Raw genomic sequence first — 26,530 nt, 5'->3', positions numbered from 1 at the left:
GCAAACATTCAGCATCAACTGGTTGTGTGTCTTAAAGATTTTTCATGGAGCGTTAAGAATGGTTTCGTTAAATTCCGGTAATCGTTTTTATAGGAAACTGGAGGCCAGTTGGTTCCAGAGGAGGGTCTATGACTGGGACCCCCACTTCAAGTTCCCTAACAGAATGATCGGCACATCCATCATATCCCTGATTGGCTTATACACGGTTCGCCTTGTTATATGGGCGGGATTAGGTTTTTCATGTGTTATTTTACACTTATTTTAGGTATTTTATTTGACATATTTTTGTGTGCTTCTGACTGTGTGCTTTGGGTGTGTCTGTCCTTCCACAGATGACTTTGGCTGACTATAGTCTCAGTGACTATGCGTTTGATAAATTGGATGTTCTGAAAGACCAACTGAAGAAGCTGGCTTTTTCCTGCAATGAGACAGAGATATTTGTAGCTATGATCCCCCAATTTGAGGAATTCGCTCACGTTGCCAGAAGTAAGGAGCGTGGTTTAGACTATTGTGTGTGTGCATGCTTGCGTGCGTGTGTTGCCGCACCCACACTCGTAGAAAGAAAGGTGCTATCTAGAACCTAAAACGGTTCTCCGGCTGTCCAAATAGGAGAACCCTTTGAAGAACCCTTTTGGGTTCCATGTAGAATCCTCTGGTTCTACATGGTTCCAGAGGGTTCTATCTGGTTCTACATGGTTCCAGGGGGTTCGACCTGGAACCATAGGGGACAGCCCCATAGGGGACAGCCAAAGAACCCTTTTGGAACCCTTTTGGAACCCTTTTTTCAAAGAGTGCAGAGTTTGCCTGAATATTTGTACCATTATCATTCATCAGTCTGCATAGTTTACGTGTCAGTTTGTTTGTTTGAATGATTTTCCAGACTGCTGGCTAGCCACGACCATCTTTGCCAGCCTAACGTCTGTGTCATACACATTCCATGTGTTAGCATGCTACCGGTATGTCCTGTTTGATGCAGTTATTCCACAAATATTCCATATACTGTATATACACAGTATAGATTATGTAAATTATGTATGATCTGTGAGCATTGCTGTTATAATTTTAGCCCTGTCACAGGAAACATCTGAAGAGATTGTGGGCGGGGGAGAAGGCCTTTCTTCCTGAGAAATTCCATAATCCCAATTCTGCAGTCAGTGTGGTGAGTAGCAGCGCATTCCAATGCCAGAATGTTCCACAGAATTATTGGGAATGTTTTTTGTAGTGTCAAAATATTTAAGAGTCATATTTTGTAACGTTACATACAGGCTGCCATCACAAGATACTCCGGATGGCAAATAGCATTTACTTTGTGGGGTAAGACAACCTTTCCTCTTCCTTTCAGCCCACACGATACATACTTATAAGGGGATATATAGAATGAGACATAAACAGTCACCTCCAAAATGATTGCCACTCTTGATAAAGATGAGCAAAGAATACTGTGGAAAATAAGTAATACCAATACAGAGACATATTATATGATAAACAAAATACTCATTTATGCTAATAAAATTGCTCAGAGAATTTTTTTTCGTTTTAAGTAATAAAATGAAATCTCAAAGATATCTGTGAAAATGATTTTCCTGTTTTCAATGCTTTGTGCGCCTATCCCTTGCAAGGATGACAGCGCTAAGCCTTTCTCCGATAATGCTGAATGAGATTGAAAACTGTGATGGCCATTGCACCCGGTTTTAATCCAAGTGCCAATGCCGTTTAGCAAACTCCAGGAGTTTACATTTGTTGTTTGCTCTCAATAAAATAGCCTATTGGCATGGTGTTGGCGTCTAACTTTTGAGTTGGAGGCTTGGTGACCACAAGATTTTTTGATGTCATCCGAACTGTCTTCCTCACTGTGTGTGGGGACAAGATCCACTTGGGTCCTCTACCAGGGAAGTTTACCACAGTTCCAGTGGTTTAAAACTTTGTAAATGTTGCCCTAATAGTGGTAAGTGGTATATTTGGTTTTTCAGGGTATTTTTTGGTACCCATTGCCTAATTTATGAATGTCAACAACCAGTTGTCTCTTTTCATTTGTGATTTATTTGCCTTTCCGCATGGTGATGGATGACAAAGGGATTTTGCACGTGTGTTACCTCATTTTTATACCCCAGTGAAACAGCAAGCCAAGGAAGGCCACAATACAGTTCCTTAAACTGAGATACATTTTTTAAAAGTAGAATGTTAATGCAGATTTTATTTAGTTTGATTTTATTTATAATAATCTTCAGGGTTGCCAGTAATATTGACAGGTATCTTTTTTAGATAAAAAAAAAACAACTTCTTAAGCGTAATCTCTTTCTCCGAACAATTGTATTAGTATAAAACTATGTAATTGTCACTTTTTTGGGGGGGATACAGTATAGCGCAGTATTTGTATTATTTACAGTCTTTTTTGTTCATCTTTATGAAGGGTGCCAATAATTTTGGAGGTGACCGTGAATAATTATTTATTGGATAGGTAAAAGATAAATAAATGCATTCTATCTGAAAGTTCTCCAATTTCTTCCAGGTTTTCTAATTGTTCACTTTGTCCAGTTCGTCTTTGCGTTGCTCTTTACCTACGGAGTGGTCCTCCCCATCCAAAATGGAAGAGTGTTGGAAATGTTGACCAACATGGGAACCATTCTGTAAGTGTACTCCATGGGACAGTTTCCCAGACCCAGATTAACAGAGAATCTCCATTGAAAGTGTTTTTGAGTCCAGGATTAGGCTTCATCTGGATTTGGGAAACTGGCCCGTTCAGTGCTTTAAACAGGCTCTAACTATTCAGAAATAAAACATATTCAAGGAGCCGCTCAGCTCATATGAAAAAATGTCACTGATCGCTGGTATTTCTTTACCCATTGAGCGTTGACGTAACATATTTCCTGGGTATGTATACATATCCAAGCAGTGTGAGTTTCCTTATCCTGTATGAAGTAACGTTCTCTCTATCAGTTTGACCATAGGTATCGTTATAGGATTGGTTATACTACAGGTGGTGCTGGTCCAAGTGTTCTTCCTTCAGGACAAGATCTCACCGTCAGACAGGAAGAAACCTCTGGCACTCAACAACAGGTGGGGTATTATGCAACACAGGCCATACCTCTTGACCTAACGTTCACCTTAGCCTACTGGTCACCAGTCATTCACCCATCACGGACTCTACCCAGTCTTTGGAATGCTCACACAAAGAAAGAAGAATGCTTAACAGTTCCTTAATTAAAGGATTTCAAGGGAGGACATGGTGCATGATTAAACACCCACATGTACAGTACCAGTCAAACGTTTGGACACACCTACTCTTTCAAGGGTTTTTCTTTAATTTGACTATTTTCTACATGGTAGAATAATAGTGAAGACACAACACTATGAAATAACACATGGAATCAGGTAGTAACCGAAAAAGTGTTCAACAAATCAAAACATATTTTAGATTTGAAATTCTTCAAAGTAGCCGCACTCTGCCTTGATGACAGCTTTGCACACTCTTGGCATTCTCTCAACCAGCTTCACCTGGAATGCTTTTCCAACAGTCTTGAAGGAGTTCCCACATGTGCTGAGCACTTGTTGGCTACTTTTCCTTCACTCTGCGGTCCAACTCATCCCAAACCATCTCATTTGGGTTGAGGTTGGGTGATTGTGGAGACCAGATCATCTGATGCAGCACCCCATCAATCTCCTTCTTGGTCAAATAGCTCTTACACAGCCTGGAGGTTTGTTGGGTCATTGTCCTGTTGAAAAACAAATGATAGTCCCACTAAGCGCAAACCAGATGGGATGGCGTATCGCTGCAGAATGCTGTGGTATCCATGCTGGTTAAGTGTGCCTTGAATTCTAAATAAATCACAGACAGTGTCACCGGCAAAGCACCCCCACACCATCACACCTTACACGGCAGTTGGAACCAGAAATCTCAAATTTGGACTCATGAGACCAAAGGACAGATTTTCACCGGTTTAATGTCCATTGCTCGTGTTTCTTGGCCTAAGCAAGTCTCTTCTTATTATTGGTGTCGTATAGTAGTGGTTTCTTTGCAGCATTTTGACCATGAAGGCCTGATTCACACAGTCCTCTGAACAGTTGATGTTGAGATGTGTCTGTTACTTGAACTCTGTGAAGATGCAATGGGCTGCAATCTGAGGTGCAGTAAACTCTAAGGAACTTATCCTCTGCAGCAGAGGTAACTCTGGGTCTTCCATTCCTGTCGTGGTCCTCATGAGAGCCAGTTTCATCATAGTGCTTGATGGTTTTAGCAACTGCACTTGAAGAAACTTTCAAAGTTCTTGAAATGTTCCGTATTGACTGACCTTCACGTCTTAAAGTAATGATGCACTGCTATTTCTCTTTGCTTATTTGAGCTGTTCTTGCCATAATATGACTCAAACGCGTTAAGAAGGAAATAAATTCCACAAATTAACTTTTAACAAGGCACACCTGTTAATTGAAATGCCTTCCTCATGAAGGTGATTGAGAGAATGCCAAGAGTGTGCAAAGCTGTCATCAAGGCATATTTTGATTCGTTTTGGTTACTACATGATTCCATGTGTGTAATTTCATAGTTTTGATGTCTTCCGTATTATTCTACAATGTAGAACATAGTAAAAAATTTAGAAAAATCCTTAAATGAGTAAGTGTGTCCAGACTTTTCACTGGTACTGTACCACAAGAGGTAATGACTGGAGCAGAATCAGTGGAATGGTATCAAACACATGGTTTCTATGTGTTTGATGCCATTCCATTAGCTTAGTTTCAGACATTATCGTGAGCCGTCCTCCCCTCAGCAGCTTCCATTGTACTATACATATCATACTGCAAAGGTAAATATTGGGACAAAAATTGGCATTGGACTTCCTGGTTTACATCATAATATCTTTTCACAAGTATTTTTCTTTACCCACAGCTATTTATTTTAGTTGACCTTAGTTACGCAAGCTTTTCTTATCCCAGGGTTAACGCTGGGGATTAGTAATAGTGGTTCTCACCTGCTAACGCTAATGTCCACAAGCTAATGTGAAGCGTTAAACACAACCAATAAGTTAATCTTGCATGTCTCTGGTGACAGACTGGAGGAGATTTTATGGGTTGACACAGCGTTTCACCCAAACCAGAGCTAGTTGAGCTTCATAATGCATACATGTGTGGCAAAGACAATGTGCAGTCAAGCTGTTTGCACACACACACAAGAACACACACAACCACAGACACAACACGCATGCCGTGACCCCACTTTGGCATGTTCTGCATACATATCAGGAAATACATACACTGAGTATACAAAATATTAAGAACACATGTGAAAGCTGTGATCTTATTAATGTCACTTGTTAAATCCACTTCAATCAGTGTAGATGAAGGGGAGGAGACAGGGTAAAAAAATAAATAATAATCCTTGAGGGAATTGAGACATGGATTGTGTATGTGTGCCATTCATAGGGTGAATGGGCAAGACAAAAGATTTAAGTGCCTTTGAATGGGACATGGTAGTAGGTGCCAGGCTCACCGGTTTGTGGCAAGAACTGCAACACTGCTGTGTTATTCACGCTCAACAGTTTCCTGTGTGTATCAAGAATGGTCCAACACCCAAAGGACATCCAGCCCACTTGACACAACTGTGGGAAGCATTGGAGTCAACATGGGCCAGCATCCCTGTGGAACACTTTCGACACCTTGTAGAGTCCGTGCCCTGACGAATTGAAGCTGTTCTGAGGGCGAAATATCGGGAAGGTGTTCCTAGCGCTTGGTGTACTCAGTGTACATTGTTGACATGGCACTCTATGGTATCTCCCCTTTTAGGAAGGCGTTCCACAACTTCAACTACTTCTTCTTCTTCTACAACGTTGTGATGGGCCTGAGTAACTGCATCCTGCGTCTGCTAACCAGCTGCGTGGTGGGCACCTGGCTGGTGTCACGCATCGACCGTACCATCATGCCGAAGGGATACGAGTCCATGGACCCTGGTCAGTTTCGTGACCTAGTTAGGGCCCCCCCGCCCCTGAGTTCACCTTTAGTTTTTTGCCCCAACACTACACAGCTGATTCAAATAATCAAAGCTTGATGATGAGTTGGATAATTGAATCAGCTGTGTTGTGCTAGGGAAAAACACCAAAACGTGCATCCAGAGGAGTGGCCCCAGGACTAAGGTTTCGCAGGGCCTGTAATATAGGATTTATACAGAAGGTGGCAGCATTTGACAGGATTTGTATGACAAAGATTGTGTGGCAAGTAAATGTCATATAGAATGTAACTCTTTGACTGTCTATTTTAGGTTACAGTACTTGGATCGGGATGATTTTTGCAGACCACTACCACAACAATCCTGTCATGGTGTGTTTCTGCCATCTTCTCCTGTCCAACACCACGGCGAAACAACAGAGGACCACAGAGGCAGCATCCTACTCCACGTTCAACAACACATCTTCGCCAGGTCAGTTAACATTAAGATGTCATGAACACAGCTGCAGATCAAATAATGGGCTGTTTAAAACATAATTTACTCTAGGTTGAAGTTTCTCATCATGTGAGTGTATATTAGACTAAATAGTCCTTGAGATCAGAAGCTTCTGAGAGCACAAATCATACTAACCTCCAGTTGTGTAAAGTACCTAAGTAAAAATACTTTAAAGTACTACTTAAGTAGTTTTTGGGGTGTATCTGTACTTCACTATTTATATTTTAGCAATGACATTTATGATACTTAAGTATATTTAAAAACAAATATTTTTAGACTTTTACTCAAGTAGTATTTTACTGGATGACTTTCACTTTTACTTGAGTCATTTTCTACTAAGGTATCTTTAAAATGATGTACTTTTTCCGCCACTGCAAACCTCAGTAGCCCAACCCAGACTTGATCAAAAGAGACAAATTAGCAGATCTTGGACGCCCCACAACTCACACAAGTGACATTTGAGACCTGAAATAGGAACACTGGGACAATACATATTTTGTAGATAATGTCAGTCTCTCTCTAATACCACTGTGTTGTAGATTCAGCCCGTGGAAGTTCTCTCTATTACCACTGTGTTGTAGATTCAGCCCGTGGAAGCAGGGCCAGGCGGCGATGGATGCTCCTCTACACCCTGATGAAGAACCCACGACTGATCCTCCTGAGGAAGAACAGGACCTCGTCCAGTCCCACTCACCACCAGGACACTGTGGTCCAAGCCTGGCTGCTGGCCTCTCAGACCGAACAGATGGGACAGGCACCAGAGATGACGGCCACAGCCGCTACAGTTACGTCAGATCAGACGATGACCAATGGGCAGGCATTAACTGACTGATTCTGCTCCGGGTTTATACACGCGCGGCCTGAAATAGTGTAGTACAATACTGTGATGTAACATTTAGTAGACCTACAGACATTCCGAGGACACGTTTTGGCTCATGAGTGCTACACTTGATACTACAGGCCAATTCTTCTGTAGGCCAAGCTCTTACAATGTATTGTATTGTATGTGATGAATAATATGATTAATGTATTGTAAATTCGGGAAATAGCTACATAATTACTTCTACTGTGAAAGATGACAGGACAAATGGACACAGTTATGCTTTTTACCTCATAATGGCCCGTTTGTTTTTAGTAGGCCACATAGCCGCGGGAAGTAGAGGTGCTGAGGGCGCTGCAGCACTCCCTGAAAAATCATCATTAAAAAAATATACAGTACCAGTCAAAAGTTTGCACACACCTACTCATTCAAGAGTTTTTCTTTATTTGTACTATTTTTCTACATTGTAGAATAATAGTGTAACCCTTGAATGAGTAGGTGTATCAAAAATGTTGACTGGTAATTGTATATACATTTTAAAATATGTTTATTCTTAAATATGTTTTTTTTTCTTCTCATAAAAATAGTGCACTGGGCCTTTACTACTATTAGCAGAACAATATAGATGTCTGTAGCTCAAGCAACAAAATAATTCAGCATCTCTGCTCTGGCAAAAAAGCTAGTTGTATAATTAAGAACAGTATTTTGCAGGATTAAATTGTAGGAATTGAAGTCCCTTTCTCTTTGATTGTCATTCTAATGGAATCCAGAAAGAACAAAACCATGTCCTCACATCAAAGGTGCAAAGTTATGGGTAAAGATACAAAACATCCACATCAAATTAATTATTTTTATTAATCAAATGACATCAATCAGTCAATCAATCAAATGTATTTATAAAGCCCTTTTTACATGTCACAAAGTGCTGTACAGAAACCCAGCCTAAAACCCCAAACAGCAAGCAATGCAGATGTAGAAGCACAGTGGCTAGGAAAAGCTCCCTAGAAAGGCCAGAACCTAGGAAGAACCTAGGAAGAAATCTAGAGAGGAACCAGGCTCTGAGGGGTGGCCAGTCCTCTTCTGGCTGTGCCGGGTGGAGATTATAACAGAACAGGGCCAAGATGTTCCAACGTTCATAGATGACGAGCAGGGTCGATAATAATCCCATTGGTTGTAGAGGGTGCAGGTCAGCACCTCAGGAGTAAATGTCAGTTGGATTTTCATCGCCGATCATTCAGACTTAGAGACAGCAGGTGCGGTAGAGAGAGAGAGTCCAAAACAGCAGGTCGGGGACAAGGTAGCACGTCCAGTGAACAGGTCAGGGTTCCATAGGCACAGGCAGAACAGTTGAAACTGGAGTGGCAGCATGACCAGGTGGACTGGGGACCGCAAGGAGTCATCAGGCCAGGTAGTCCTGAGGCATGGTCCTAGGGCTCAGGTCATCCGAGGGAAGAGAGAGAGAGAGAATTAGAGGAGCATACTTAAATTCACACAGGACACCGGATAAGACATGAGAAATACTCCAGATATAACAAACTGACCCTAGCTCCCCGACACATAAACTACTGCAGCATAAATACTGGAGGCTGAGACAGGAGGGGTCGGGATACACTGTGGCCCTGTCCGACGATACCCCCAGACAGGGCCAAACATGCAGGATATAACCACACCCACTTTGCCAAGGCACAGCCCCCACACCACTAGAGGGATATCTTCAACCACCAACCTACTACCCTGAGACAAGGCCAAGTATAGCCCACAAAGATCTGCCCCACGGCACAAACCCGCAACCCGGACAGGAAGATCACGTCAGTGACTCAACCCACTCAAGTGACGCACCCCTCCTAGGGACGGCATGGAAGAGCACCAGTAAGCCAGTGACTCAGCCCCCGTAATAGGGTTAGAAGCAGAGAGTCCCAGTGGAGAGAGGGGAACCGGCCAGACAGAGACAGCAAGGGCGGTTTGTTGCTCCAGTGCCTTTCCGTTCACCTTCACACCCCCGGACCAGGTGGCGCAGGTGGGTGGCCAGGTGGCCCCCGGACCGGGTGGCGCAGTGGTGAAGGGCGTTGTCCTGCAGCGCCAGCTGTGCCACCAGAGACTCTGGGTTCGCGCCCAGGCTCTGTCGTAACCGGCCGCGACCGGGAGGTCCGTGGGGCGACGCACAATTGGCCTAGCGTCATCCGGGTTAGGGAGGGTTTGGCCGGTAGGGAAATCCTTGTCTCATCGCGCACCAGCGACTCCTGTGGCGGCTCGGGCGCAGTGCGTGCTAACCAAAGTTGCCAGGTGCACGGTGTTTCCTCCGACACATTGGTGCGGCTGGCTTCCGGGTTGGATGGCACTGTGTTAAGAAGCAGTGCGGCTTGGTTGAGTTGTGTATTGGAGGATGCATGACTTTCAACCTTCGTCTCTCCCGAGCCCGTACGGGAGTTGTAGCGATGAGACAAGATAGTAGCTACTAAACAATTGGATACCACGAAATTGGGGAGAAAAAGGTTTAAAATTCAAACAAAAAAAATAAATATGATATGTTCGTCAAAAAAGAGATTAGGGTCCAGAGTAACGCCGAGGTCCTTCCCAGTTATTTTTGCGATGGCTGTACAACAGTCAAGATTAATTGTCAGGTCCAACAGAAGATCTCTTTGTTTCTTAGGACCTAGAACTAGCATCTCTGTCCGAATTTATAAGTAAAACATTTGCCACCATCCACTTCCTTATGTCTGAAACACAGGCTTCCAGGGAGGGCAATTTTGGGGCTTCACCATGTTTCATCAAAATGTACAGCTGTGTATCGTCCTCATAGCAGTGAAAGTTAACATTATGTTTCCGAATGACATCACCAATAGGCAAAATACAGTTAAAGTCAGACGTTTACATACACTTAGGTTGGAGTCATTAAAACTTGTTTTTCAACCACTCCACAAATGTCTGGTTAACAAACTCTAGTTTTGGCAAGTCGGTTAGGTGCATCTACTTTGTGCATGACACAAGTAATTTTTCTAACAATTGTTTACAGACAGATTATTTCACTTATAATTCACTGTATCACAATTCCAGTGGGTCAGAAGTTTACAGTTGAATATGCCTTCAAACAGCATGGAAAATTCCAGATAATTATGTCATGGCTTTAGAAGCTTTTGATAGGCTAATTGACATCATTTGAGTCAACTGGAAGTGTACCTGTGGATATATTTTAAGGCCTACCTTCAAACTCCGTGCCTCTTTGCTTGACATCATGGGAAAATCAAAAGAAATCAGCCAAGACATCAGAAAGAAAATGGTAGACCTCCACAAGTGTGTTTCATTCTCGGGAGCAATTTCTAAACGCCTGAAGGTACCACGTTCATCTGTACAAACAATAGTGCCAACTATAAACACCATGGGACCATGCAGCCGTCATACCGCTCAGGAAGGAGACGCATTCTGTCTCCTAGAGATGAAGGTACTTTGGTGCAAAAAGTGCAAATCAATCTCAGAACACCAGCAAAGGACCTTGTGAAGATGCTGGAGGAAACAGGTACAAAAGTATCTATATCCACAGTAAAATGAGTCCTATATCGACATAACCTGAAAGGCCGCTCAGCAAGGAAGAAGCCACTGCTCCTAAACGGCCATTAAAAAAATCCAAACTATGGTTTGCAACTGCACATGGGGACAAAGATCGTACTTTTGGAGAAATATCCTCTGGTCTGATGAAACAAAAAAATAACTGTTTGGCCATAATGACCATCATTATGTTTGGAGGAAAAGGAGGGAGGCTTGCAAGCCGAAGAACACCATCCCAAACGTGAAGCAGGGGTGGCAGCATCATGTTGTGGGACTGCTTTGCTGCAGGAGGGACTGGTGCACTTCACAAAATAGATGGCATCACAAGGAAAGAAAATTATGTGGATATATTGAAGCAACATCTCAAGATATCAGTCAGGAAGTTAAAGCTTGGTTGCAAATGGGTCTTCCAAATGGACAATGACCCCTAGCATACTTCCAAAGTTGTGGCAAAATGGCTTAAGGACAACAAAGTCAAGGTATTGGAGTGGCCATCACAAAACCCTGACCTCAATCCTATGGAAAATGTGTGGGCAGAACTGAAAAAGCGTGTGCGAGCAAGGCCTACAAACCTGACTCAGTTACACCAGCTCTGTCAGGAGGAATGGGCCAAAATCCACCCAAGTATTGTGGGAAGCTTGTGGAAGGCTACCCAAAATGTTTGGCCCAAGTTAAACAATTTAAAGGCAATGCTACCAAATACTAATTGGGTGTATGTAAACATCTGACCCACTGGGAATGTGATGAAAGAAATGAAAGCTGAAATAAATAATTCTCTCAACTATTATTCTGACATTTCACATTCTTAAAATAAAGTGGTGATCCAAACTGACCTAAGACAGGGAAATTTTATTAGGATTATGTCACATCCTGACCTTAGTTCCTTTTTAATGTCTCTATTTTGGGTTGGGGAGTTCATTCTATGTTTTGTATTTCTGTGTTTGGCCTGGTATGGTTCCCAATCAGTCTATCGTTGTCTCTGATTGAGAACCATACTTAGGTAGCCTGTTCCTTACCTGTGTTTGTGGGTAGTTGTTTTCTGTTTTGTGTTGTTTCACCTGACAGGACTGTTTCGTTTCTTACATTCTCGTTGTTATTTTTGTTTCGTGTTCCGTTCTATAAAAATACTTACATGGACACTTACCACGATGCGTGTTGGTCTGATCTTGACTACTCTTCCTCAGACGAAGAGAACCGTTACAGATTAAATGTCAAGAATTGTGAAAAACTGATTTTAAAAGTAGTTGGCTAAGGTGTATGTCAACTTCCGACTTCAACTGTATATAGTGAAAACAAGAGTGGTCCTAAAACGGAAATTTGAGGAACACTGATTTACAGTTGATTTGTCAGAAGACAAGCCATCCACAGAGCCATCCAACTGATAGATAAGATCTAAACCAGGCCAGAACTTGTCCGTGTAGACCAATTTGGGTTTCCAATCTCTCCGAAAGAACGTGGTAATCGATGGTATCAAACGCAGCACTAAGGTCTAGGAGCAAGAGGACAGATGCAGAGCTTTGGTTTAACGCCATTAAAAGGTGAATTACCACCTTCAGAAGTGCAGTCTCAGTGCTATGATGGGGTCTAAAACCAGACTGAATCATTTTGTATACATTGTTTGTCTTCAGGAAGGCAGTGAGTTGCTACGCAACAGCTTTTTCAAAACTTTTTTGAGAAGAATGGGAGATTCGATATGATCGTTTTTTATATTTTCTGGGTCAAGGTTTGACTTTTTCAAGAGAGGCTTTATTTACACATCTGGTGGATAGGGAACCATTTATTATATTCAACATAGGAGGGCCAAGCACAGGAAGCAGCTCTTTCAGTCATTTAGTTGGAATAGGGTCCAGTATGCAGCTTGAAGTTTTAGAGGCCAAGACTATTTTCATCAATGTGTCAGGATATATAGTATTAAAAAACTTGTCTCTGAGCTTTGGAGAAATATGCGGAGTCCGTAAGAGGAGTCCGTAATTTGCTTTCTTAAGATCATGATCTTTTCGTCAAAGAAGTTCATGAATTTCTCACTGCTTAAGTGAAAAGCCATCCTCTCTTGGGGAATGCTGCATTTTAGTTAGCTTTGCAACAGTATCAAAAATCAATTTTTCATTGTTCTTATTCTCCTCATTTAAGTTGTAATGTGGCTCAGTTGGTAGAGCATGCTGTTGGCAATGCTCTGGTTGTGGGTTTGATTCCCTTGCGGGACCAGTATGCAAATGTAACCATAAGTTGCTTTGGATAAGAGTGTCTACAAAAATGAATGACTAGACCATTTCAGTTATTACATAGTTAAACATCACAAAAGTAGTGTACTGGGCCTTTATTACTTCTGTATTAGCAGACTGATGTAGAAGTCTTCAGCACCTGCAAAAAAAAATAATAATCTGCATTCTCCCCATCGCAGCACTCCTACCCCCAAACTATGTCCAGCAGCTATAGTATGCCACACATACTGTACATAGGCCACAGTCAAGTGTATTTCAATATGTAGACATTCTGGTTGCATCAATGATTGTAATTGAGTATCTTTGACTTGAACGTGATTAATTACATTTATGTAAATGTCTTACAATAAAATAAATCACATATTTACTAAAAGCTGCCACGAATGCTGATAATTATTACATTTGACAACCTGAACGCGAGGGAACGTGGGCGCCCCACACGCGACTTTTAACAATAGCCATGTACGTTAGCTAACGTTAGTTTGAAGCTTGGATACTTTCGTTACAATAACTTCCAGTGAACTTGCCCGCTAGGCGCTAGTTAACGTTAGCAGACGTTGGCTAGCTAGCAGCATTTTTTTTGCCAGCAACGTTAAGGCTACAGCTTACCCGTAGACAGTAATATAGTGCAATGACTGACATTGGATACAGTTGCTCAGGACAATGCATGTTTATAGGAAAAGTTACTTTGAAAAACGTGTTTGACCGCCCAAAGATCGGCGTCCCCCCATGACAGGTGCCCCACTGTTTTGTCATCCAGTTCAACTTACAATCAAAACAAACTTTTGTAACCTTCTAAACATCTTTGCTGCAATCACCACTTTTGTTTGGTTGGCTAACAACAAACACTGGGAAAGCCGTAGCCTAAGTGGGCAACCGTATAGCTAGATAGTTTTTGAGCTGGTTATATCGAGGTAACTTTAACTTAACTACATATATACAGCTGAAGTATTTAGCGAGCATATTTGAGGCCTTGGTAAGTGTGTTTGGTGACTGTAGAACCTAACTGACTTAGCTATCTAGCGCAATGATTGAACATTCATTCTAAATTGTCTCTATTTGTTTATTTGTATTTAAGAAGGAACAAAATGGCCCTGCAATACAAAGTAGTTCATTCGTAATTTTGTGTTGATACTGACAGCTGTCTTCTTCATTATGTTCCTGACACCTGTCTGATGAAGAAGATGCTCCGGGCTGTCCTCCAGGCCAATAAGAACGGGGTGTCCATCAGGCGGAATACAGGTCGCTGACGGGGGAGTTCATTCCTGACCGAAAGCTTGGCTACCCTTCACTGGAGTGCTTCCTCCGCAGTACCCCCTCTGTGGTCAGGATGGAGAATTGCATGGGGGAGGCAAGGCCTTCGTCCCAATAAACGGGTGGCTGGTATCCTAGTGGTTAAGAGCGTTGGGCCAGTAACTGAAACGTCGCTGGTTTGAATCCCCGAGCCGACTAAGTAAAAAAATCTGCCTTTGTCCCTCGGGAGCAAGCAGCATAACCCTTATACCATCCGTTTCCTTTCTACCTGCCACTTTCCTTTTAAATCTAATGAAGGGAAGTGAAGACGTACACATTTCAGGAGGAAGGACAGATTTGGAGTTTGAGGAGAGTTGAGCTAGTCAGATTCAAGTTTTAAGCCAATAGGTGTCACTTTGTATGAGCTTGTACTCTCCATATTTCTCCTGTAGATAATGTGCTTTGCTGCAGTCTGTCAAGAAACGGCCCACATCGCTCAGCTGGTCGCTCTTCAGAAGTCCAGCAAGAGGGCGCCTGGCAGCTCCCAGATGCTGAACTGTCAGATGAGGTCGAAATTGGCTTCAAACTTTGTGTTCTATGCTAGGTCTCGTCTGTCCTTGTCACAGTCAGTGTCATCTGGCAATGGCTCTTTTTCTGAATGTGTCTTTCCTCGATGGCCCAGTTAACTATTCCTTTGAGAACTTTATTTTTTTTCCAAAAGAGCTAAGAATAAGGGCCTTTCAGACCAAAATCATATTTCTCTCTCCGTCTCTCTCTCTCTCCTGATTCTTTGCACATATTAATACAACCAGTGAGTGAGAAAGTGAAGCAGGATGCTATCATCACTGACATCTACCTCTTCCATCTCTCCCCTTGTCTTCCTCCAGAGAAGCCTCGCATGTCCCTGCGTCAGCCTGACCGTGCTCCAGTGCGCTCTGGCTGGAGCCAGCCTTACACCTCCATGGGACCCCAATGGCCGCAGAGCTACAACACCTGTGGAGGCTTCAGCGCATGATGAGAGGGTCAACCCCCCCTGCTCCGGCCCCTACAGAGTCAGAACAGGGAGTCCATCACTGAGGTGAAACAGAGTGAGAGGTGAGTGGAAGGAACACATGTTTTAGTATGAGAGGTGTGGAGGGCACTAACGCATACCATTGTGTAAGACATAGGTGGTTTGTGATGTTATACCGTATTCAATGTCATTTGATGTAACGTTACTGCAGAATGTCTTCTCTGCATTCAAATAGTACCAACAGATATTACTCTACCTCTGTTTTTCTTCAGGCCAGACAAGAAATGTACCTTTTCATTCTAGACTGGTGAATGAAGTCAACCATCGCATTATGAATACCACCCAGAAAGCTCCTGGTAAGTCAAGTGGGACCCTCCTTTCTCCAGTTGGAGATTTGGCTAATTCCATAGCAGCAGATTCATAGTGGAGATTTTGTCTGAAATCCGAAACACAGAGTATTTCTTCCTAGGAAGTGTATGCTGTGTATCCCCGTAGAGGCCATCTGGTTTCAAAGAACATTTTATTAGCCACACGCGCCGAAAACAACAGGTGAAATGCTTACTTTACAAGCCCCAAACCAACGGTGCAGTTTAAAAAAGTACCAAGAAGAAATAAAAGGAAGAGTGCATCTGTCCTCTGGACGCTTTAGTGATGGTAGTGTTACTGTACAAAACATTTGAAAATGATTTCACCCTACTGAACATGACTTGCTGGTATACTATGTAATAATGTGTCATCCATTCATCCTACTATTTCCCAGCTCCCTCCATTACCATCAGTAACGTCTCTGCACCTCCTCCGACGCCCAAAGCCCTTCAGCCGGGAGGCTACAACCCCCAGGTGGTCCAGAGTCGGATCTCTGAAGTGCTGAAGAAGTACTACAGTGGTCTGTGGCTGTCCAAGCTGCCCTGTGTGTACCGGAACATGCACAACCAGGACCTACCTGGCCAAGCGGTCATAGACCTGGAGAACTGGACACATGTCTGCTCAGTAAGTATCTAGTGGAAAATCATATTATCTTTGTTTCCCTTCTATCAGAAACTAAAGGAATTGTTTTGAAATGATAGAATAGCTACCAGTTTATTTTTCACCCACAGATTTTCGTAAACATTCGATAGTAGCGCCTTTTTCCTGTAGTGTTTTGAGATGTTTCGTGCACTTTGATGCATTGAGTGAAACTTTGTGTTTCAGGTTGAGAAGCCCGTTAGTACCAATCAAGCAGATAGGCTGGTCTACCCCCCTCAGCCCAACCCACCAGCCTTGCTGTCGCACCAGTCAAACCCGCAACGGCCCCTTATACTGTCAAACCAGCGACAACCCTCCTAGTTAAACCCATCACTACCGCTCCAGGCAAACCAGTCACCACCAACCCAATGAAACTGGCTCCTCTATTCTACTCACTGCAGAGCCCCTCCTTGAACCAGAGTCAGACCTCGCCCACTCCACCGGCCCCCTCGTGGAAGCACTCCCCGACCCATACCCCCACCTCTCCAACTGCCCCCTCTACCTTGTGGAAGCCCTCTCCTTCCCACCTTCTCCCTACACCCACCTGTAATTTGTGGAAACCCCTACTTCCACCTCGCCCTCATGGAAGCCCACAACTACCCCCCCCCCCCCAACTCCTCCCTTCCTCACCTCCCCCACATGGATGGGCTCCCCTACCCCCACCACCCCTATCCCCCCTCTCCCCTATAGCGGTGAGCTTCCCTGCGGAGGCGTGCCTCAGACTGAAGGAGCTGCTGTCTAAATACAGCCACGGCCTGTGGGCCCATGCCCTGCCAGGAGACCTTCAAGGCCCCCCTTCCCAGAGGACATCCTGGCCAACCTGTCTCTCTTACAGGACATCTGCACTGTGAAGTACCCCATGCCCGACAAGAAAAATAAGGCCATCCTTTACGGCCCCGCCACGGAGTACAAGGCCAAGGTAGGGCTGCCTGTTCTCCTCCAGAAATATTATTGTATTTATTCATTGTTTAATTCAGGTAATCAGATATTGGAGTCATTTCTGATTCCTCAATTCCTGGAGTCGGGAATCGACTCTTGAAATTGATTCCCTCTCAATCCTGAGCCGACTCCAATAGAAGAAACTGGTAGAAAACACATTGGCACAACTGTAGTAAGGTATGTTGTTTGGACATGCAGATGAGCAGCACCCCGTCCTCCCCGTCGGGTTACAAGCTCAACAGCACCCACATGGTTCCTCCACTGCTGCTCCCCAAGGAGGAGTTCCCCTCAGTGCTGGTTGTGGAGGCAAGCAGCATCGACCTGGTCATCCTCAGGTAGCTTATTTCTTTGGTCATTTGATTATTTCTTTTGATAAATTGCTCGTCTTTGACATTGCAATTTCGAGGGCATTTCATGAACTTTTCAGGTCATTTTTGCTGCCTAAAGCCTCTATTTTCCTGTTTAGAAGATTCCCTCCCATGCAACATTTCCTGCGGTTTCCGGAAATCCTTCAACTAAGATTTCAGAAAAACCTGAAAACTTTTGGGAAATGTTGGGGATTTTACTTTTCTTACTCAGCTACATAGGCGAGGGCTACTCTCAGGCAATGGAGGAATCCATGACAACGGTCTACAGCCAGCTCAGTGCTCAGAGGCTCCTCCCCTTCCCCTCGGCTGGCCAACTTGCGGCCGTCAAAGTGGAGAGGGGCGAGGAGGTCGCCATGGCCCAGGTCTGTGAGGTCATGACCGACAAAAGTCAAGGTAAGGAAGGTCTTGGAGGGGCAAGCTTGATGGAGAATCTTCATTGAAAGTTCTATTTAGTTCAGGACTAGGCTTAATCAGTGTCCAGGAAATTTCCCCTATAGGTTTGTGAAGCGCTGCAGGGAACTGTGAGTAAAAACACGATTAGGTGGTGAAAAGTTGAACAAACATTGGCCTATTAAAATGTGGTGAAAAGAGAAGTGTGTGATAATGGGTTAAAAGGTCTTTGAAAGCCAAGTTATTAAACAGATTACCGACCATTTCGAATCCCACCATACCTTCTCCGCTATGCAATCTGGTTTCAGAGCTGGTCATGGGTACACCTTAGCCACGCTCAAGGTCCTAAGCGATATCATAACTGCCATCGATAAGAGACTACTGTGCAGTCGTATTCATCGACCTGGCTAAGGTCGATACTGTGAACCATCAGATACTCCTCTCCACCCTCTCCGAGTTGGGCATCTCCGGCGCGGCCCACGCTTGGATTGCGTCCTACCTGACAGGTCGCTCCTACCAGGTGGCGTGGCGAGAATCTGTCTCCTCACCACGCGCTCTCACCACTGGTGTCCCCCAGGGCTCTGTTCTAGGCCCTCTCCTATTCTCGCTATACACCAAGTCACTTGGCTCTGTCATAACCTCACATGGTCTCTCCTATCATTGCTATGCAGACGACACACAATTAATCTTCTCCTTTCCCCCTTCTGATGACCAGGTGGCGAATCGCATCTCTGCATGTCTGGCAGACATATCAGTGTGGATGACGGATCTACACCTCAAGCTGAACCTCGGCAAGACGGAGCTGCTCTTCCTCCCGGGGAAGGACTGCCCGTTCCATGATCTCGCCATCACGGTTGACAACTCCATTATGTCCTCCTCCCAGAGCGCTAAGAACCTTGGCGTGATCCTGGACAACACCCTGTCGTTCTCAACTAACATCAAGGCGGTGGCCCGTTCCTGTAGGTTCATGCTCTACAACATCCGCAGAGTACGACCCTGCCTCACACAGGAAGCGGCGCAGGTCCTAATCCAGGCACTTGTCATCTCCCGTCTGGATTACTGCAACTCGCTGTTGGCTGGGCTCCCTGCATGTGCCATTAAACCCCTACAACTCATCCGGAACGCCGCAGCCCGTCTGGTGTTCAACCTTCCCAAGTTCTCTCACGTCACCCCGCTCACATCCGCTACAAGACCATGGTGCTTGCCTACGGAGCTGTGAGGGGAACGGCACCTCAGTACCTCCAGGCTCTGATCAGGCCCTACACCCAAACAAGGGCACTGCGTTCATCCACCTCTGGCCTGCTCGCCTCCCTACCACTGAGGAAGTACAGTTCCCGCTCAGCCCAGTCAAAACTGTTCGCTGCTCTGGCCCCCAATGGTGGAACAAACTCCCTCACGACGCCAGGACAGCACCTTCCGGAGTCAATACACCCCCCCCCCCTTAAAAGAAAAAGAGTTCAGTGTGTCAAATCGGAGAGCCTGTTGTCCGGACCTCTGGCAGTCTCTATGGGGGTGCCACAGGGTTCAATTCTCGGGCCGACTCTCTTCTCTGTATACATCAATGATGTGATTATTTGATTCACCTCTACGCAGACGACACCATTCTGTATACCTCTGGCCCTTCTTCAGACACTATGTTAACTAACCTCCAGACAAGCTTCAATGCCGTACAACTCTCCTTCCGTGGCCTCCAACTGCTCTCAAATGCAAGTAAAACTAAATGCATGCTCTTCAACCGATCGCTGCCCGCACCCGCCTCCCCGTCCAGCATCACTACTCTGGAAGGTTCTGACTTAGAATATGTGGACAACTGCAAATACCTAGGTGTCTGGTTAGACTGTAAACTCTCCTTCCAGGCTCACATTAAACATCTCCAATCCAAAATTAAATCTAGAATTGGATTCCTATTTCGCAAAAGAGCATCCTTCACTCATGCTGCCAAACATACTGACCATTCTACCGATCCTCGACTTCGGCGATGTCATTTACACAATAGCCTCCAACACTCTACTCAACAAATTGGATGCAGTCTATCACAGTGCCATCTGTTTTGTCACCAAAGCCCCATATACTACACACCACTGTGACCTGCACGCTCTCGTTGGCTGGCCCTCGCTTCATACTCGTCGCCAAACCCACTGGCTCCAGGTCATCTACAAGTCTATGCTAGGTAAAGCCCCACCTTATCTCAGTTCACTGGTCACCATAGCAACACCCACCCGAAGCACGCGCTCCAGCAGGTATATCTTACTGGTCACCCCCAAAGCCAATTCTTCCTTTGGCCGTCTCTCCTTCCAGTTCTCTGCTGCCAATGACTGGAACGAACTGCAAAAATCACTAAAACTGGAGACTCGTATCTCCCTCACTAGCTTTGAGCACCAGCTGTCAGAGCAGCTCACAGATTGCTGCACCTGTACATAGCCCATCTGTAAATAGCCCATCCAACTACCTCATCCCCATACTGTATTTATTTATTTATCTTGCTCCTTTGCACCCCAGTATCTCTACTTGCACATACATCTTCTGCACATTCTACCATTCCAGTGTTTAATTGCTATATTGTAATTTTTTTCGCCACCATGGCCTATTTATTGCCTTACCTCTCTTATCCTACCTCATATGCACATGCTGTATATATAGTTTTTCTACTGTATTATTGATTGTATGTTTGTTTATTCCATGTGTAACTCTGTGTTGTTGTATGTGCTGAACTGCTTTGCTTTATCTTGGCCAGGTCGCAGTTGCAAATGAGAACTTGTTCTCAACTAGCCTACCTGGTTAAATAAAGGTGACATACAAAAATAAAAGAATGGCCTTATAAGGATACTTTTCTGCAAACTTTTTAGCTGGATTTTACAGTCTAGTGTAAAAAATAATAATCATGGGAAGCAGGAAATAATGAGGACGTTTTTATTGGCCCTTCCTATACAGGTGTCCATTCCACATCACCTACAAGGCCCTGTTTATAACCAGTCTTGTCTTGTTGCCCCTCAGGTGTTTTACCTGGACCACTAGCCCAGTAACCAGCCATGCAGGTGTACTACTAGAAGACTGTGCCTTGTAGGTTTTCAGTCCACAGAGAGTTCAAGGCCCTGTTTATAACCCGACTGTCTTGTTGCTCTACAGGTGTACTAGGTGGACCATGGCTTCTCTGAGGTCCTCAGTAGAACCACACTATTGCAGCTGCAGAAAGACTTCCTCAAGCTGCCCTTCCAGGCGGCTGGCTACCTGTCTACTAGCTGGTAACCAAGTTCAACTCCCATTTCCCCCATTTCTTCTGAGCGTTGCAACTACGATGTGTCTCCTGAAAAGGATTCGTTGGAAAGACGAGTTGGGATTTGTGTGATGGAGAATACAAGCAGGTAGCTAAATGTAATGTTTATTTACACGTGACACGTCACCACAGTTAGTGGCATTCCACATTCTCCTGTGTTTAATCCGCTGTCTTTATCCTTCAGGGATCCTCTCATATCTAAGTACCTCTGGGATGTAATATGGGGCAAGAGGTTGATTTTAATCGCTTTTGTTCTTTTTCCATCTCTCTTTCCCGCTCTGTTTTCTCTCTGCAGCTCCCTCTCCCTCACGCTTCTGTCACCATCTCTTTCTCCATTTCTCTCTCTCTCCCTCACGCTTCTGTCACCATCTCTTTCTCCATTTATCTCTCTCTCCCTCACGCTTCTGTCACCATCTCTTTCTCCATTTCTCTCTCTCTCCCTCACGCTTCTGTCACCATCTCTTTCTCCATTTCTCTCTCTCTCCCTCACGCTTCTGTCACCATCTCTTTCTCCATTTATCTCTCTCTCCCTCACGCTTCTGTCACCATCTCTTTCTCCATTTATCTCTCTCTCCCTCACGCTTCTGTCACCATCTCTTTCTCCATTTCTCTCTCTCTCCCTCACGCTTCTGTCACCATCTCTTTCTCCATTTCTCTCTCGCTCCCTCACGCTTCTGTCACCATCTCTTTCTCCATTTCTCTCTCTCTCCCTCACGCTTCTGTCACCATCTCTTTCTCCATTTCTCTCTCGCTCCCTCACGCTTCTGTCACCATCTCTTTCTCCATTTCTCTCTCGCTCTCTCACGCTTCTGTCACCATCTCTTTCTCCATTTCTCTCTCGCTCTCTCACGCTTCTGTCACCATCTCTTTCTCCATTTCTCTCTCGCTCTCTCACGCTTCTGTCACCATCTCTTTCTCCATTTCTCTCTCGCTCTCTCACGCTTCTGTCACCATCTCTTTCTCCATTTATCTCTCTCTCCCTCACGCTTCTGTCACCATCTCTTTCTCCATTTCTCTCTCGCTCTGACTTGCACGCTTCTGTCACCATCTCTTTCTCCATTTCTCTTGCTCTCTCCCACACGCTTAGGTGTCACAATCTCTTTCTCCATTTCTCTCTGCCACCCACGCTATCACCATCTCTTTTTCCATTTCTCTCTCAAGCTCTCTCACGCTTTGTCACCATCTCTTTCTCCATTTCTCTCTCGCTCTGGAACGATAACTGTCACCATCTCTTTCTCCATTTCTGCAATGCATACTCTACGCTTCTGTCACCATCTCTTTCTCCATTTCTCTCTCGCTCTCTCACGCTTCTGTCACCATCTCTTTCTCCATTTATGTCGCCATCTCTTTTTCCATCTCTCTCTCTTTCTGTATCGCTCTGTCTCTGACTTGCTGGGAGCAGCATAGGGTCAGCCTCGGAGTGGAGCACATTATGGCCTTGCTCTATGGCACACCGGCAGTAGGTGTGACAAAGATGACACCCAGGCCATATGCCACCCAGGTTATACTCTATTTTTGAAAGAGTACATTAACCAAGACCATACGAACATTTATGACAGCTGGACGTACTATGGTCAGAAGGATACAGGAAGAAAGATGGAAGCAAGATAACTGATGACTAACACGTGAAACATAAGCATGCAATGCATACATTATTTTTAGGACGTGAAAAGGGTTCTACCATCGTTATAACCTAACCAAAAGCAGATATGAGCTTTAGTGGGTGTGAACTAGCTCTGAGATGAGAAGAAAATAATAAAATGCCACGGGAAGCTATTTTCATATAGAGGGAGGGGACTCTATATGTTATGCAAAGACAGGATCCTATAAAGGCAGGACTCTGTAATATGAGAATTTAGTCTCTTTCTATGGAGGGGCTCGGCCCTGTTACGTTTGTGATAGGGTCCTTCCATGGAAGGGCTTGGCCCTGTTATGTTTGTGATAGGGTCCTTCCATGGAAGGGCTTGGCCCTGTTATGTTTGTGATAGGGTCCTTCCATGGAAGGGCTTGGCCCTGTTATGTTTGTGATAGGGTCCTTCCATGGAAGGGCTTGGCCCTGTTACGCTTGTGATAGGGTCCTTCCATGGAGGGGCTTGGCCCTGTTACGCTTGTGATAGGGTCCTTCCATGGAAGGGCTTGGCCCTGTTACGCTTGTGATAGGGTCCTTCCATGGAAGGGCTTGGCCCTGTTATGTTTGTGATAGGGTCCTTCCATGGAAGGGCTTGGCCCTGTTATGTTTGTGATAGGGTCCTTCCATGGAAGGGCTTGGCCCTGTTACGCTTGTGATAGGGTCCTTCCATGGAAGGGCTTGGCCCTGTTATGTTTGTGATAGGGTCCTTCCATGGAAGGGCTTGGCCCTGTTATGTTTGTGATAGGGTCCTTCCATGGAAGGGCTTGGCCCTGTTATGTTTGTGATAGGGTCCTTCCATGGAAGGGCTTGGCCCTGTTACGCTTGTGATAGGGTCCTTCCATGGAAGGGCTTGGCCCTGTTACGCTTGTGATAGGGTCCTTCCATGGAAGGGCTTGGCCCTGTTATGTTTGTGATAGGGTCCTTCCATGGAGGGGCTTGGCCCTGTTATGTTTGTGATAGGGTCCTTCCATGGAAGGGCTCGCTTTTGCTACTTTGTATTAAAGTGTATATTGAATTCACAAGTTCTTGTATGCGTGTTATATTTCTGAGACGATTCTCCACGACATCGCCTGGTCAAACTGGGCAATCAGTTAGTCAGGGAGGTGACCAAGAACCCAATGGTAACTTTGACAGAGCTCCACAGTTCCTCTGTGGAGATGGTTGTCCTTCTGGAAGGACTCCCATCTCTGCAGCACTCCACCAATCAGACCTTTATGTTAGTGGCCAAATGGAAGCCATTCTACAGTATTTCTAAAAAACTGTTTTTGATTTGTCATTATGGGATATTGTGTGTAGATTGATGAGGGGGGGGGGGCAATTGAATCCATTTTAGAATAAGGCTTTGACATAACACAATGTGGAAAAAGTCAAGGGGTCTGAATACTTTCTGAATGCACTGTGTCAACTGTTTTTGTACTACAGGTGTGGTAACAGCTAGCTGAACAGCTGGTTCAGAATGTCATTTGGGAAGAAATTGCAGTAGGCACACTTTAAACAAAACTATTGAATTTGCTTGCTTCAAGAGCAGCAATATGATGCTTGAAAAAGTGAAGCATAGACGGATGAGAGTTGATTAGACATTTAGAAGCAGGTGTGATCCACAGCTGGCGCAATGAAAGAATTGGGCCACAGAGTTGTCCTCATTAGCATAGCTTTCATCAGCTTTCAGAAGACACGAACTGAAAGTAGGCACACTGGATGTCCAAAAAAGACAAGATGAAAGGCTCTAACTTGGACTGATTTTAACCCTCTCTTCCCCTTTAGTTAAAAGCACTTTGAAAAAGGAAAAAGAGACATATTTTCGATTGATTTTCCTTCTGTACTGTTAGATCTTCAAGGTTTCTAACCCTCTCCCTCCTTTCCTCTATGCGCTGTAGATCTTCAAGCTGAACTTTAAAATGAAATGTTATTGATTTTCCTATGTCATGTTGATCTCCAAGCATTTTTAACCCTCTCCTTTTCTATAGAGCTTGTTTACCTGTTTACCTCTCAGGGCTCCCAGGATGTCACCAACAGTGTTAACCACCAGATGGTGACCTCTGACCTATGGAAGCACCCCGCATTCCCCGGACCCCAGAAGGACGGCCTCCCTACCCCCAGTTTCCTCGACACCATGGTCGCCAACATGGTGGATCAGTTTACCCTCGACAGCCCAGCCTGCAGCCCTATCCCTGTCTCCACCAAGACCCCCAGCCCTCTGGAGGGTGCCGGGGACACGTCAAAAGTGCTCACCCCCACTTTGGTCACCTGCGCTTGGGGAGAGAAGCAGCTGGCGCTGACCCCTCTCATGGAGCTTCCCCAGGCGGGCCAGAACATGGACGTCTACGTGTCTGTGGCCTGTCACCCGGGACACTTTGTGCTGCAGCCGTGGCAGGTAACCAGTTCAAGAGAGCTGTCAATATCTGCGTCCCAAATGGCACCCTAATTCCCTACATGGTGCACTACATTTGCACAAAAGTAGCGCACTATGTAAGGGAAAAGGGTGCCATTTGGGACTCTGCAGAGAAATGGTTAATGGCGTAGCTTAGTCTTAGACATTGATTTTGTTTAGTCTTGGCGATGACGTGTATTTGGATATATGTTTTGTATATTTTAGTCCATATTGTTGAACTCCCGTGACAGCGATTTCTCTGTCAAACTGTTTTTTTTTATTGCTTTCAGTGTGAACTAAGACGACTAAAACAACATATAAAGTATGTAGAAAAGATAACCGTTCTTTATCATTTTTTTAATATAGTCTTTGAGGACCGACAATCATCAAAATAAAAGCTAGACAGTCAGGGAGAATTGAAAGTTCAAAAAACAATGACTATAGCAGTATATATTTTATTATGTCCTTCTATTATTATCCTTGTCTCATCGCACACCAGCGACTCCTGTGGCGGGCCGGGGACAGTGCGCGCTAACCAAGGTTGCCAGGTGCACGGTGTTTCCTCCGACACATTGGTGCGGCTGGCTTCCGGGTTGGATGCGCGCTGTTTTAAGAAGCAGTGTTGGGTTGGGTTGGTTGGGTTGTGTTTTGGAGGACGCATGGCTTTCGACCTTCGTCTCTCCCGAGCCCGTATGGGAGTTGTAGCGATGAGACAAGATAGTAACAATTGGATACCACGAAATTGGGGAGAAAAAGGGTCAAAAAAGAAAAGCCCACTTTTTTATTTAAAAGGTATCTCACCAACAGATGCATATCTGTATTCCCGGTCATGTGAAATCCATAGATTAGGGCATAATGAATTTATTTCATTGACCAATTTTCCTCATACGAACTGTAACTCTTGCATGTTGCGTTTTTACATTTGTGTTCAGTACATTTTGAAATGTGTCAAATAAAACACAGGACCCGTACAAGCTGATGGGAGAGATGGTCCTTTACAACAAGGAGACGCCGGCCCGGAGATGAACAGAAAGGCCAGGCCAAGGTGGACCATAAGTGAGTGGACAGATTAGGGCCTGGAGGCCTCCACAGTTTTTTTGATTTTATACAAATGAAAAAAGCCAGTCACACACTTGTCTCCGGAATGAAGTCTGACTTCATTGTGTTTTTAGTCCTTGCTGATTTATGGGCTTTGTTTGGTTTCGTTTTCACATGGCTGAGGCAATATAACTGTTAGAGAAGAAGCCCCTGGCGGCCCAGGTGGAGTGTGTGGTGGAGGCGGAGCTTCCCTGG

The 26,530-nt window shown here is 44.7% G+C and overlaps 1 protein-coding gene and 1 pseudogene across 5 annotated transcripts in view; both read left to right on the top strand.

Annotated features, from left to right (window-relative positions):
* Window positions 1–7,982, top strand: part of stra6l (STRA6-like) — a 29,305-nt gene extending 21,323 nt beyond the window's left edge. For all 5 annotated transcript variants that reach the window (XM_052486668.1, XM_052486669.1, XM_035743753.2 and 2 more), the window contains 10 exons: window positions 94–205; window positions 333–486; window positions 881–956; window positions 1,078–1,159; window positions 1,266–1,314; window positions 2,510–2,627; window positions 2,938–3,057; window positions 5,776–5,939; window positions 6,248–6,406; window positions 7,012–7,982. In XM_052486668.1, the coding sequence (XP_052342628.1) occupies window positions 94–205; window positions 333–486; window positions 881–956; window positions 1,078–1,159; window positions 1,266–1,314; window positions 2,510–2,627; window positions 2,938–3,057; window positions 5,776–5,939; window positions 6,248–6,406; window positions 7,012–7,262 (1,285 nt within the window). In that variant the 3' untranslated portion in view covers window positions 7,263–7,982. The remainder of the gene's footprint in view (window positions 1–93; window positions 206–332; window positions 487–880; window positions 957–1,077; window positions 1,160–1,265; window positions 1,315–2,509; window positions 2,628–2,937; window positions 3,058–5,775; window positions 5,940–6,247; window positions 6,407–7,011) is intronic.
* A 6,091-nt stretch (window positions 7,983–14,073) lies between these two features.
* LOC118361858 (tudor domain-containing protein 7B-like) lies at window positions 14,074–26,263 on the top strand (annotated as a pseudogene).
* The last annotated feature ends 267 nt before the right edge of the window (window positions 26,264–26,530 follow it).

The sequence above is a fragment of the Oncorhynchus keta genome, chromosome 29, assembly GCF_023373465.1.
Source record: "Oncorhynchus keta strain PuntledgeMale-10-30-2019 chromosome 29, Oket_V2, whole genome shotgun sequence".
Taxonomy (NCBI): Eukaryota; Metazoa; Chordata; class Actinopteri; order Salmoniformes; family Salmonidae; genus Oncorhynchus; species Oncorhynchus keta.
The sequence above is the reverse complement of the archived record's forward strand: the minus strand, read 5'-3'. Positions and strand labels throughout refer to the sequence as shown.